Below are 15,225 nucleotides of genomic sequence, written 5' to 3'. Positions count from 1 at the left end.
CCGGCTGCTCTGCTACTTTCTTTCAAAAGATGTGCTCATGCCCAAGGTCTAAAACTAAAACCTGCTCGACACAAAGATAGAAGCTCAAGCACGCACACACACACTGTTACACAACCACAGAGGCCCACACACACTTGGACGGATGCAAATAGCCGCTGCACGCACAAGCGCACATTTTTAAATGCTAAATTCCTTCACCAGCAGTCCCTCTCTCAGTAAATCTGCATAATTATACTCCAATCAGGATGATTAAAACACCGTCAGACCCAACACACACACACACATAAACCCACACAGTCCCAGGAAACAGTGATGTATGTGCGTGCATTTGTGTGTGTGTGTCTATGTATCTGCATTTGTTTGGGTGTGTGTCTGTGTTTGTGTATCTGCATTTGTCTGTGTGTGTATCTGCATTTGTTTGTGTGCCTCTGTGTATCTGCATTTGTTTGTGTATGTCTGCATTTGTGTCTGTGTGTGCTTTTGTGTATCTGCATTTGTGTGTGTGTGTGTGTGTGTGTGTGTGTGTGTGTGTGTGTGTGTGTGTGTGTGTGTGTGTGTGTGTGTGTGTGTGTGTGTGTGTGTGTGTGTGTGTGTGTGTGTGTGTGTGTGTGTGTGTGTGTGCGTGCGCGCGCGCGCGCGCGTGTTTCCCATTGTCTCTCAGGAGAATACCGAGAGGTTCTGAGTGTTTTTAGCTTAGCTTCCACTGCAGAACTGCTGCTGCTTTCGGCGAGGGGAAACACAAACACTGCAAGGTCAGGGATGACAGTCGGTGTGTGAGAGAGAGAGAGAGAGAGAGAGAGAGAGAGAGAGAGAGAGAGAGAGAGAGAGAAAACACACACACATAGAGAGAGAGAGAGAGACTGAGAAGTCGAGGTCCACCTGGCAGGCCATCCTCCTCTTCGCCTCCAACAAGATGGATTCAGAGAACAACGAGTCGGGTAGGGGGCAGCTTTATAATTTGTTCCTTGCCTGTTTGTGTGTGTGTGTGCGCGTGTATGTGTGTGTGTGTGTGTGACAGTGACAGAGTAAGGGATTCTAACAGAGTCACGGTCTGTGTCTTGGTGAACAAGCCTGCACGGCGGCAGCGGCCATTGATCTGCTCTGTGTCTGAACCGGCGAAGCTCACTCGCCCCTCCCCCCGACGGTCCAATCAGCTCTCCGGTAATGCCTGACAGACGCACCTGGAGACCAATCTGAGTGGCAGCGAGTGAGGGGGAGGGGCGGGGCCACCGTGTGATGCTGATGAATCGTAGCTCCGGTTATTGCTTTTATGAATCACAGCAGCTGCTGTGTCACTTCAGCAGCTGCATTGTCGTACGGGATGACTCACACATCATACAATTCTAAAATGAGCCCAAATTGATGTGTTGATTCTCAGGGTATTTAATTTATATATGTGTGTATGTAAAATATGAACTATTATTGCAAGAGGTTATTTTTTGGTATTACATTTTTATGAAATCAGCCCGGCTGTGCAGACATTAAGAGGTGTTCACTGGTCAGTATGTTTGAAGCCTGTGTGTGTGTATATGTCATAATGGCGACATAATCACAGTTTATGCAGATTGGGCTTCGGGTGGGTCTCTTCGGGACAGTCTCGCATACCCAGCTCTGTCTCCACAGCGCTGTGGAGTAGGGTCTGGCAACACCATAGGTGCATTCTGGGATAGGAGGGAAAAACTTTGTGGGTTGTTTGCATTTCTTTAAACCAATCGTCTTAAGCTCTTGACTCAGCGACGGCGGCTCTGCTAAATAGTCCCAGGAAGGAACTTGTTTTGGTGGAACATTTGCACCATGGAAAAGAAAACGCAGCATACAATATTAAATTGTTATCTGTTAACATAATACAGTAACGTAAGCTATTTAAATTGGCTGATACATGATTAAACCTCATTGGCTCTTTCCAGTTTATCTCCCTGTGTACCTCATCCACAGCAATCTCCACCAATCGCTCCCAAAACGTCCGTTAGAGAGGAAATGACCTGAACATATTCTTTGTAAATCTTTACAATCATTCCCCGAAAGAACCAAGCAGGCCTGCCTCGTTGCACCGTCCAAATGATCTACAAAACTTGACATTTTCAGCGTGTAGCTTTCTAGCGCGAAGGTTGTTGCAGTTTCCAGGACAGAAGCGTTATTAGCATAATCTTATACAGCTCAGGAAGGTCTTAGCGATGTCATAGATCCATGACCTTCCTCTTCCTCCTTCTCACCAACTAAATCCAGTAATCAGATAACAAATGGCCAAATAAGAGCGCATAAAATCGGGGAAAAAACACTTTCTGTAATGTTTTTTTATGGTTTAAATTCAGCAAATCAAGTTTAATATTTTCCCAAACTTGATTTGTGTTCTGGAAGTTTTGCACCTCATCCTGTTAAAGCAACACGCCGACTTATTGGGACTTTATCTTATTCCCCGTAACCCCCAGAGTTAGAGGAGTCCATACATACCCTTCTCATCTCTGTGCGTGTTGTAACTCTGTCTGATGCCCCCACCGCTAGCCTAGCTTAGCACAGGTCCTGGAGGTAACTGGCTACATCTAGCCTAGCTTAGCACAGATCCTGGAGGTAACCGGCTCCAACTATCCTAGCTTAGCACAGATCCTGGAGGTAACCGGCTCCATCTAGCCTAGCTTAGCACAGATCCTGGAGGTAACCGGCTCCAACTATCCTAGCTTAGCACAGATTCTGGAGGTAACTCTTCTGAAACATTCACATTTATTCCCAGGTGAACATTTGAATGGTGCGACTGTAGTCCCAGTAACCTCATCAACAACCTTCCATACTATTCCATAGTGCACTCCATACTAGGACTGCAAAAAACGATTCTTTTCATAGTCAATTCTTTTCATTGTGGATTATTTTCTGGATGAATTGTCTGGTCTCTAAAATGTCAGAAAATGCCCAAGGTGAGGTCCTCAAATGTCTCGTTATGTCCACGACTCAAAGATATTCAGTTTGCTGTCCAGGAGGAGAGAAGAAACTAGAACATATTCATATTTAACAAGCTGACATCAGAGAAGTTTGACTCTCAATCGATCAATCTTTGATGCTCTACTCTGTAATTTTCTCCACTCTGACTGGAAATGTTGAATAAATCAACTGAAAAAACAAGCTTGCTAGTCCGGAAGATTACTGAGATATTCACACATTTGTAACTCAAACGTTCCTCATCCAGAAATGGAGAAACCTCACAGCAGTGGTCTTCAACGTTTGTTTTAAGCCAACGACCCCTTAACTTAAAGAGAGACGGAGCAGGGACCCCCTACTACTTAGATTGTATTAAATGAAGTTGCATAATAAACTGGGCCTACAGTAATGTTTGGGCAGCCTAAAGTATACATACCTGTTTAGTGCATAGAATACTAAGCCAATAAAGTATTTGTTGGCATAAATGTGGCTCAGTAAATATTTAGGATGAACTGTATCTGTGGATGGCTACCTTAGTGACTACCTTACATATAGGCCGGTAAGCTTATCATAAATGTGTTTGTTTTTCACAAATAGGCTGATTTATATTTGCTAATAATATATTGGATTCACGTTGAGACATTTTAATTTTTGAAAAAAATGTTCAAAGAATTAACAAGAATTGTGTGGCCCCCGCTGCAGTAACTCTGAGGGCCCCGGACCCCCTGTTGAAGATCTCTGACTTAGCGTAGTTGTCTGCGTGCAGGCAGACTGTCGGTGTGCAGACTGTGTCCACAGGTGAATCTGAGCATGAAGGACTGTGTGTGTGTGTGTGTGTGTGTGTGTGTGTGTGTGTGTGTGTGTGTGTGTGTGTGTGTGTGTGTTTTCGGTGGTTAGCGTTCGTCCTTGAGCCTCGGGGCTGGCAGATGTTTGATTGGCGGCAGCGTGGAAGCACCAGAGGTCAGCTGTTGTCTTTCATGCTCAATTAAGTCAATCCCAACCAGCCTGCTAGCACGCTGCTTAAAAAAAAACAAAAAAAAAAAAAAAAAAAACACACACACACACACACACACACCCACACACACCTGCAGATGTATGCACAAACAAACACACTTGACGAATGCACACAGGAACGGCACACATGTCAGAATAGTTGACTGTAAAACATACAGGACTGACCCACACATGCAAACAAGACCCACTAACAACCAGCTGACCTCTTTAGATATACACACATACTGCTAATGCAGCATGCATTCATATTAACCACCTATTCTGTAGGCTGATTACAAAGCACTGAGCTTAAATATCAGCACAGATAACAATTACAGCTTTTATTTCAAATTCAGAACACTTCATTATGATTTGCAAAACCCGATAGAATGGCAGATCAAACTAATATTAGGAGGGAGGGGGGTGGGGATCACTAGAGGCTTCATGATACGATACTACCTACTGATGTCACGATACTTATGTCACAATATGATATTAGTACGATTTTAAACATACCCCCCCCAATGATGTCCCCAAAAGGGAACTTTGTCAACATCTGTTTTATCTAAAAAGATACATTTCTCTGTTTGTTCATCTCACTTCAATTTTATTGCTGCAAACTGACCACCACCAACATGACTTTGCGTAAACATACACGCCACTTTCCTAAAGCCAAATGGCGTGTTATCTGTACGCATTTTGAGCTTTCCACGTGTATGTCTACGCTGTATACAGCGGATGTAAACATACACACCACGTGGCGTCGCGTGTTATCGCAGGAACGTGCCGTACTATCGCGAGAACAACATCACATGCTGTTGTGTTCATGTAATACATAGAGTATACATATATACAGCTCTAGTTATGTTATTCAGGATGACTGTTTTACGTCGCACATTGTTAGTTCTATTATTCAGCATGCCTGTGTCACGTTGCACATTTTTGACACTGAGAGGCCACCGTAGGTGTGTGCTGTTTTTTGTGCCTTCGGGTTCCCGGGAATAAAGGAAGAGAGTTGTTGCATTACAAGTTGAGACCAGTCGTTATTTTAGCAACATAACACATGCGTGTAAAGGTTGGGTTTGGTAAAAGAACATTGTGAAAGGCTTTAGTAACACAAAAAAAGAGAAAATCCCCCAACACATAAACGAGCATCCCATAGCTCCCTAACTTAACAACTTGTAGAAGCTGCTTCTGCTCATGGAAAACAGACACATTTGTCATATGGATGGCAATCCGATGGATTGGCTGTTCAGCAGACCACCGACCGTGGCCGACCCCGCAAAAAGGCCGACGAAGGCTGACTCTTTGCGCTCAACCGCACAAACTAGGGCGCCGATCGCTGAGACGGCCGGCGGTCGTCTTGGGGTGTCGGGGCCTTTTACTCTTCTGATCATTATTTGAATGGATCCTGAGAAAAGAGACATTTAAAGGTCCGGTCTGTAACGTGTTTAGTGGTTCATTATCAAAATCTGTGTATCCTCTTCACAAACTTATAACGTATAATTGCCGTTGTTTGTGCACTGGAGCGATTCAGGACTGGCTCTGCAGATACCAAAACAATCGGTCAGACATACAGACTTCAGCATCAGATCAGCCCTGCTTTCACTTACGCTTCAAGGTTCTCTGCAGACTCCTGATCCGATGAAGTCTGACAAGTGGGAAACCTCTCAGCCAGAAAATCAAATGTGATTTTTGTCCTGAGTGTGAAGATATCCCTCCGCCTTTTTTTTTTTTTTTTCTTCCTCCTCCTGACCTGTATTGTACATTAACATTTTCAATGAGACAAGGATTTTTGATTTGTAGTTCTCTATCTGAAGGTGGCTCGTACTGAGGTGGGTATAACCAGGATGCGATTTTCCAGGGGGGATGTGTGGGATTTTTCCCCTTTCTGGTCCACACATCCCTGCCTCTGTTGAATTATTTTTATCCTCGGTAGGAACGTCTGTAGTGCAATAGAACGATAAAATCCGAGCAGCAGTTGCAGGTTGCATTTAGCTGCTACAGAGCTCCTGGATGCCGGCTACCAACGGCAGTTCTTTAGCCGCCAATAGGTGACTGTGAGCCGGCTACAGAGCTCCGGGACGCCGGCTACAGAGCTCCTGGATGCCGGCTACCAACGGCAGTTCTTTAGCCGCCAATAGGTGACTGTGAGCCGGCTACAGAGCTCCGGGACGCCGGCTACAGAGCTCCTGGATGCCGGCTACCAACGGCAGTTCTTTAGCCGCCAATAGGTGACTGTGAGCCGGCTACAGAGATCCGGGACGCCGGCTACAGAGCTCCGGGATGCCAGCAGTTGTTTAGCCAGACAGATGAAGACATGAAAGGGGAGAGAGCGGGAGGGAACGACATGCAGCAAAGGGCCGCAGGTCGGAGTCGAACCCGCGGCCGCTGCGTCGAGGAGTAAACCTCTATATATGCGCCCGCTCCACCAACTGAACAAACCCGGCCACGCAGTACTTCTTTCTAATTTGAGTCCAGTTTCTGTTTTCTCTTTGCTCCTCTGGTCGCAGTCTTTCATCTGCTTGACTGCTGTGACGTTTAAAAAAAAAAAATATCATTCTTTTCTGAAACTTAGGTCCAATTTCACAAATTTATTTATCCAACGTGAAGTCATTCCACACAGCCAGAGCCTGAAATTGCTTAATGAGATGGGTGTTTTAATTTTTTTTTTTTTAATGGAGGCCTATTTAAAACCTGGGTTATAAAGGGCTTTATAGGAACTGATGTGTGTGTTTGTGTGTGTGTGTGTGTGTGTGTGTGTGTGTATGCACTCTGACTCCTCATTTTGATTGGGCTGTTTTCACGTACTGTAGTGATGATGTGAATCTATTGGCCCGGGTTTTTTTTAAGTGTTGCATCATCACGGACTAGCTGATAATCTCAATCTAATATTGGAATGAACTCTGTGCACAATTCTGAATTAATTGCAGGAAAGGGTTTTTATTTATTTAATTTAACATATCCGTTTGAATAAAAGTATTGGTTCTTTCAGTTGGATCTGACACACAGGCTAGACAATTTGTTATTGTACAGATTAACAAAGGAGATATAACTTTAGTCAGATTAGTAAATGAGCTTTAGACGTGCTGGTACGGCAGTTTTCTTATCTTTTGGACAGAGCCACGCTAGCTGTTTGCTTGGGCTGGGAATCACCAGAGGCCTAGTCTACATCAAGGACATTTCATTTCTGGGATTGCTCCGTTGCCGCTGGATATTCCTCCGGATGTCCCTTATTTTTCGGCCGGATGTCCGTCCCCTTCCTCTTTCTTTGTGTTGGCATTCTAACCTTCGGTGGATTTGTGAGGACTATGTTACCTGCTCCTCAGATCTCTGCAGGGTAAATCCAGACAGCTAGCTAGACTATCTGTCCAATCTGAGTTTCCTGTTGCACGACTAAAACTACATTTGAACGTGCACGTGTTCCACCAAAATGCAGAGGCGCTGGGCGATTAGAGCTGCCCAAGACGATTGTGATTGGTTCAAAGAAATGCCAATAAACCAGAGGGCGTTTTTCTCCCCTCCCGGAATGCTGTGTGGACTCGCCAGACCCTCCTCCACAGCGCTGTGGAGCAACTTTAAATTATGTACCCAAAGGAAAACTTTGTCAACATCTGTTCTATCTTTAATTAAAAACAAGTTAACTGCACAATCTAGTTGACTGAAAAAGCAATTGATTTTAATATTCTAATTCTAAAAAAGTGAAATTCTCATGTGCAATATATATATATATATATATATATATATATATATATATATATATATATATATATATATATATATATATAAAAGATAAATACTTGTCACCAGTGTATCGATAGTTTTTCCACGGGAAATATTGCGATACTATGTATAGTTTCCCCCCAACCCCTAACTGTTCGCCCTGCTTCCTGTCTTTATGCTAAGCAGCTAAGCGAATACGTTTTATTTCCCAAAATCTCAGACTATTTCTTCAACAGAGCTTCTTCAAAGTTTAGAGAGGAGTAAATGAGAGTAGAAAATGAATCTCAGGCTGTGTACAGCAAAGTGAATAAATATGCAAATCTGACGTATAATGAAGCGCTTGTTAAATATTTTCAAAGATGAAAGTCGGATGAATTTGGGGGTCAGATGTTGGCGATGTGTGCCTTTTTATTATCTGATCTGGGCTCCTGTTACATGCTCGGTTTCACACTCGCAGCCTCACAGGGACGTATTCAACGCCTGAGAAATGTTCTCACATTTCCAAATGAAATCGGGGGGGGGGGTAAACTGACACCGCTGTGCTTCCCAGAATACCGAGTCCTCTTTCTTTGCTGCAGGATTAATTGATTTGCCCACGGCTAAAAGTCTTAACGTGATCAGTTTAATTCAGTCTGTGGCAGATCCCGAAGATGTGATCGCTGATAGAGATTCATTCAGAAGCAATCTCAGTTAATTGGATTTTCTCTGGCTTAAAAGACACACAACTTCTTTAAAAAAACAAAAACAAAGGCTATTTCTGACTCCAACCCTTCGCTGCTCATGAAGCTCACTGCTAAAAACATTTTGTACCAGGAATTTAGACAATTAAAATTATTAAAGTCATGTCAGGATTAGGGCTGGGCGGTATGAAGAAAATCCAAAATCACAATGTTCTTGACTAAATACTGTACATCAATGTCTATATTGTGACGATATTACAGGGTTGACCATTGGTCAGGGCTTCCGTGGGGTCTTAAAAAGTCTAAAGTTTCAAAATCAATGTGTATGTGTATGCCTTTTTAAAAATGTCTTAAATTCAGTCAAGTATTGTGTTCTAGGTCTTAAATCATGCCGGACGCGTATTTCTACGCGCCTATCACAAAGCAATCCTTCTCTCTCTCTCTCTCTCTCTCTCTCTCTCTCTCTCTCTCTCTCTCTCTCTCTCTCTCTCTCTTTCTTTCTCTCTCTCTCTATCATAGAAAGTGCGTCCAATCGCGTGTCTCGCTGTGCGAAGTCAAGACGGCCAAAAATGACCATATCCGGCTGCACTGTTGTCTTCCTGTATGTGATTTCCTGTCTGGCTTGACACATTCGCTTGCGTCTTGCGCAAGAAATGGAGGAGACGCCGAAACGACCCCTACAGCGTGCGGGCCCATGAATTGCATAACATGGGTGCCGATATAAAAATAGCTGCTAACATTTTTTTCAAATGCTATGAAATTGAATAAAACACCCAAAGTTCAAAGAAAGTAATCATGAATCTAACCTTCGAAGCACATCCATGCATCCATGTTATTTTTGGGCAATTTGGTTGAAAGAAACCCATGTTTATGATATAATTTTTTATATATATATATATATAAAACCCGAGGACAACACAAGCTTGTGTTGGTGTGTTGTGCTGAAGTTGAAATAAAATATGACCATACTAAGTTATTATTGAGTCTGGTGTTGGATCACCGACGTCTTCAATGCCTCCGCAGCTTCTCATATTTATTAAACCCCAGCACAAACACACATGATTAAACTTAATAAGGTATTGATCGAGCATGCCAAGATCCAGCAAAGCCATGACTAAACAAGCAGGGTTATTAGTTCCTAAATATTGATTGCTGAGTTTATGATTCATGGTACTTGTTTAGTTTGCAGTATTTAATGAGACTGCGTATTTTTGGTTCTTTGACTAGTTAGTGAGTTGTTTTTGCATAAATTGTAAGTGAAGCTAGCATTAGTATTTCTCGCATACTCTTTAACAGATTGTAGTTTTTGGTTCTCCAACCAGATTTGTTTTTGCGTTCCGGAGGATTTTTGGTGATCAATCCATCGCTTTTAAAACCTAAACAACAAACTATGTACTAGGGACTAGGATTCGAAATCGCGATACAATATCATCACGATACTTATGTCACAATACATTATTATTGCGATTTTAAACATATTGCAGTATTCTGCGATATATTGCAATTTATTACCTTTTTCCCCATCTTCAAATTTTTGTCCCAATTACAATTGATGTCCCGAAATGGAAACTTTGTCAACATCTGTTTGTTCATCTCACTTCAGTCTTATTGCTGCAAACTGACCAACACATATAATTTATAACAACATATCGATACTTGGCGTCTGTGTATCGGTACAGTGTTGCCATGGAAAATATCGCGATACTATGCTACATCGAAGGAACTTGTTTTGGTGGAACATGTGTACGTTCAAAAGTTGTTTTAGTCGTGCAACAGAAGACTCAGATTGGACAGATAGTCTAGCTAGCTGTCTGGATTTACCCTGCAGAGATCTGAGGAGCAGTTAACCATAGTCCTCACAAAGAAAGAGGAAGGGGACGGACATCCGGCCTAAATGAGTGAAATCCGGCGGACTTTCCGTCTGCAACATAGCAATCCCGGAAGTGGAAGGTCAAGGAGATAGACTACACATGTGCAGTACCTAGGTAAGGACTACTAGCCAGTCAGAAGCAGAGTATGAGGGCGTGCCCTGACAGTACCTAGGTAAGGACTACTAGCCAGTCAGAAGCAGAGTATGAGGGCGTGCCCTGACAGTACCTAGGTAAGGACTACTAGCCAGTCAGAAGCAGAGTATGAGGGCGTGCCCTGACAGTACCTAGGTAAGGACTACTAGCCAGTCAGAAGCAGAGTATGAGGGTGTGCCATGCTAGCAGCTAGGTGAGCATTATAACGTGTGTTACAAAGTGACCCATGTTTGTCTCTGAAGTAAAGGCTGGACTACAACAGAGCTGTTTGGAGCAGTTGGTGAACAGTGTTTTCTGTTGGAGATGGTAAGTCCCTTTGGGGGGGACTTTGGGCTTTTTCACTTTGTAAACCTACAACATGCACAAAAAAGATATATAACACAATAAAGGAAAGGGGAAAAGTCAAAAAGCAGAATATGAGCACTTTAGGAAGGAAACGAAGAAGTCATTATAAATAACTGTCATTCAGCATTTTATTACACTATCTTTGAAGGAACACCAATTCAATCAAATCAACCTTTAATATAACTTTTTTAAAGTGCCCATATTATGAAAAAAACACTTTTTCTGGGATTTGGGGTGTTCTTTTGTGTCTCTGGTGCTTCCACACACATACAAACTTTGAAAAAAATCCATCCATGCTGTTTTGAGTGAGATACGGTTTCTGAATGTGTCCTGCCTTCAGTCTCCTGGTGAGCTGTTCAAAATCGGCTCGGACTGTGACGTCACAGTCCGAAATGAGCTGGCTAACCACAACCGTTAGCTCGTTAGCATGCTAACCGTTAGCATTAGCATGCTAACGCTAGCATGCTACGTCGTTCTCAATAGCAAAGCACTGCAACAACACACACAAGTTCACCATAATCTACAAAAGAACTACTTACATGTAGGCCTGTCGCGATAGTCAATAAATCGAGTTATCGCACGATAAAAAAAAATGAGCTCGATAATTTTTCCGGCCGCGATAATTTCCATTTGCATGCTTGTTTGTTTTCCTCGTCTCTCTCTACCAAAGAGACTGGAGGACCACTCGGTTCCTTAGCGTAACGAGGAGTGAACCCTCTTGTCAGTCGCATGGTCTTTGTGGGCGGGGACTGCGGACAGAGAGACAGAGACAGACAAACGCTAGTTGAGAGTTGGAGCAGGGTTTCCCCGGCAGCACTTTGCAGTTAAGGCGCCGTCAAAAAGTAATAGGCCTATATGAGCGATATCCACCGTGTTATTTGACGTCTCGTTTCTCCCTTTCAATCCAAACCACACAGCTGACAACCTGCAGGTGGAGACTGTGGAGACGGGTTCCGGACATAACGCCCGCTGGTCAGTCATAGGCGGTTTCAGGAAAGTGGCTGCATGTTTCCGACAATGCACAGAACATTAACGGTACAAGTCTACAGCTGTCCGCGGACACGGAGGTGGAAAGTATGTCAGAGTTGCACCTGTGTGTGTGTGTGTGTGTGTGTGTGTGTGTGTCCGCCAGCCGAAGCTCCGACCTGAAGAGGAGCAGAAGCCGCGCCCGCCAAAATGAAGACTGAAAAACAGAACTATTTTGGTACATTTATGCGCCATGTGGCAGATAGCCATACAGATAGATTTAATTTATTAATTATATATTATTTAAATTTAATATTTAGAGTTAAATAATTGTAAAATGTAGTACAGAGTCTGTAGTCTGAGAACTTGTGTCACAAACGGCAATTCCACAACTGTACATCAGCGTGAAAGACGACATACTAAAGGAGATCAAAGACATGTTCTGGATATTTAAAATGTCTTCCAGTTCCAGTGTTAAATATTATTTAGAAATAAAAGTGTATTGATCTTTGAAAAGGTGTACCTGTATTATTATGCCATTATCATTATATTAGATGCAAATGGTCTCTCGATGACAATATTATCGTTTATCGCAATAATTTCTGGGACAATTTATCGTCCAGCAAAATTTGTTATCGTGACAGGCCTACTTACATGTGCGCCCTCATTTAGAAGTCTCCCAGCTAATCCTGCCTTGTAACTGACCAAAGTTGGAGAAACAGGCTTTCTTTTACTGTCTCTAGAGTTAGCTAGCTGACATGATCTACATCTGAACTACTGAGCATGTGCGAGTGCAATAAAAGATAGTACAGAAGAAGAAGATGAAAAGAGGTCTCACTCTGTAGCTAAAACAGAAACCAGGTGAAAAGAGGATCTGCAGCAGTGAGAGAGAGCTGTGCAGTACAACAAAAATATGGTGTTTTTTGAAAATTAAACCATGTAAACCTATTCTGGTACAACCTTAAAATACAGTTATGAACCTGAAAATGAGCATAATATGGGCGCTTTAAGTTTTTTGAATAAACTAAACTTTTTAACAAGAAATTTCTCATGAACCATTTGTACGTACACAATATACCATATAATTGTCATAACAGGGCAAAACATGTGAAGTATATATCATCCCCCTTCTGTAAATCCCATTTTTTTGGAAATAAATAATACGAAGAGTGTGATGCCAGGTGTAATGGCCTTTAAATGTGCCACGTTGACTGCATTTGAATGAACCCAGACTGCGTTTTGTTCATATTTCTGCTGTTTGGAGGCAGAAAATGAGCGTCTGTTTCTGGCCGGTCAGCCAGAACGGAGCCACAGTTTCCACTAACTCTAGTTTCCATACACGGTCATCGGCAGCAGCTCCACAACGTTTTGTCTATTCAACATCACATGCTGGAGACTCGGATCAATTGTTTTTGGTTCCATGAGGCCAATGTTTCCAAAATCTTAAACGTAAATCTACCCGAACCATGCGTCGGTGTATGAACCAACGGAAATGTACAATAAAGCCCACAGGTTTGAAGACTGTAAGCCTGTAAAAAGCTTTATTTAAAGGTCCATTGAGTAATGTTTTGAGTTGATTCTTAAAAAAACGTTCTTTCACAAATATGTGCTCATTCATGTGTAATTACTTCCACCAACTAATCAAAGTATTCCCGTAAGCGTAGAATCTGCCATTCAGAATCATTCAGAATATATACGGGGCGTCGCTCGAATGACTGCCGCCATGTTGCGCCTCCATCTTTTAAAATACATTAGCCAAAGAGGGACATACCTCCGCCTTTCGTGCTTTTACACTCAGTGGCACCGTGACGAATGCCAGGGGGCGATTACTCGATCTGCCGGCAGATTTGAAAGCCTGTTGAAGATGGAGGATCCCGCTGATACTTTACTAACATTAGCTTGCATTCGTTTGGGAACCTGATAGCTGATGTTAGCAATGAAATGGTTCCAAAATAACAAAAAAACTAAAACTATTATTACGCTGGAAGGAACACTCCCGGACGAAGTCGTACATCTTGGAATAATACGGCCACCGTAGGAGTTACAACGCGATCGCAATGGTAGGGGCTAGAATGTCATATTCAGTTGGTTGTCCTATACAATTTTACCGCTAGATGGGAGAAATTCTTACACAATGTAGCTTTAAGGTAGAGTACAGTAGGGCTGTACCCAATAGTTCCAAATTTGTTGTCAAACCATTTTGGTGCTGCAGAGACATCCTGGCCTACAAATTGTATCCTACAGACTAAAGAAAACCTCTTTGTTTGGAACAGATCCTCGCAAAAATCACACTCATTTAAAAAAAAAAAATCAGTGAAAATGATTATTCCCTCTAATATCGTGAATCATATCGCAATATCAGTCAAAATATTTGCAATTAGATATTTTCCTCATATCGTGCAGCCCTAGTTTCTCAGACCTGAAGACCTCTCACTGTGCCTTCAGTGTAACTGCTTGTCATATAAATTGTATGGTATATGGTAATTACACGGTCCGCTGCCTCGGTCTGCTGCTGGACGCTCTCCGCAGTCACGTCATGTGTACAGGCTGCTGTCTTTCTTAACTGTCCCCTTGGACTGTAGGAGATGAGATAAGAAAAACTTGTCCTTGACAGGGCCGGCTCAAATAACATTAAAATACATATACATACATGGGCGGGCTGGCAATCTGGCAGTTCTGGCGAATGCCAGAAAGGCTGATGCACTCTTGGGCCGATATAGAGCTCAACAGTCCCGCCCACAGCGTTCCGGAAGTAAAAATACAATGCAATTTCTCCATTGACAAATTGGAGTATATAAGCCATAAAATGGTAACCGTCGATGGTAGACTTAAAACCAGCATGCCGATGTGACTAAGCGATTATATATGATCATATAGACGCCAAAAATCATGGGGCACCAACCTTGTTTTGAGATAAACCTCTTTTATTCGCGATGTCTTGGAGAAGTACTTCATTACCCACAATCCTGAACAATCCCACAGTGACGCCTCTGATTGGTGGAACTCATGCTGGTGAGGAGGGGGAGGAGGGCGCGCTGCCTGCACGATCCGTCACGAGGATTTACGACACTGCACGAATCACGATCTGTTCCACGCTTCTGCCGTTAGCCCCCGCCGGGAAGCTAACGTTAGTTTGGCTAACAGCTAATTCGGCTAACTGCTAGCTGACAGCTTGATTCAGTCTAAAATAACCTTAACTCAAACTAAACACTGGGGAAAGCAGGCTACAGCTGATGTAACAGCCGTTATATATTTTAACGGTTATTTTCAGGTTTTATTTTGAGGGTCTTTTAACGTTATTACATGCTGTCTCAGCTAACAGTTAGCCGAATTAGCCGTTAGCTAAACTAACGTAGCTTCCTTTATTCAGTGGTGCGCGGTGGTTTATGGGATGAGTAGTTCCTTCGCTCTGAAATGACGATATGTACACAGTCTTGTACCTTTGACTTATTTTGGATTTTCTGTTCGTTTTTTCACTCGAAATGGTACGTTTTATGCTTATGCAGCGGACCGTGTTATTACCATATACCATACAATTTATATGACAAGCAGTTACACTGAAGGCACAGTGAGAGGTCATATTA

General features: G+C 42.8%; 1 protein-coding gene across 4 annotated transcripts in view; it reads left to right on the top strand.

The window, feature by feature from the left end:
* The window catches only part of efr3a (EFR3 homolog A (S. cerevisiae)), a 168,594-nt gene that overhangs the window by 14,367 nt on the left and 139,002 nt on the right, over window positions 1–15,225 (top strand). The window contains exon 1 of one of the 4 annotated variants that reach the window (XM_039815923.1): window positions 832–938. The exons of 1 other annotated variant lie outside the window; for it this stretch is intronic. In XM_039815923.1, the coding sequence (XP_039671857.1) occupies window positions 914–938 (25 nt within the window). In that variant the 5' untranslated portion in view covers window positions 832–913. Of the gene's footprint in view, window positions 1–831; window positions 939–15,225 lie in introns of those variants that run through there. 2 more of the 4 variants (XM_039815920.1, XM_039815922.1) reach the window with 2 other exon arrangements.

This window comes from Perca fluviatilis, chromosome 11 (assembly GCF_010015445.1).
Source record: "Perca fluviatilis chromosome 11, GENO_Pfluv_1.0, whole genome shotgun sequence".
NCBI classification, from domain to species: Eukaryota; Metazoa; Chordata; class Actinopteri; order Perciformes; family Percidae; genus Perca; species Perca fluviatilis.
The sequence above is the reverse complement of the archived record's forward strand: the minus strand, read 5'-3'. Positions and strand labels throughout refer to the sequence as shown.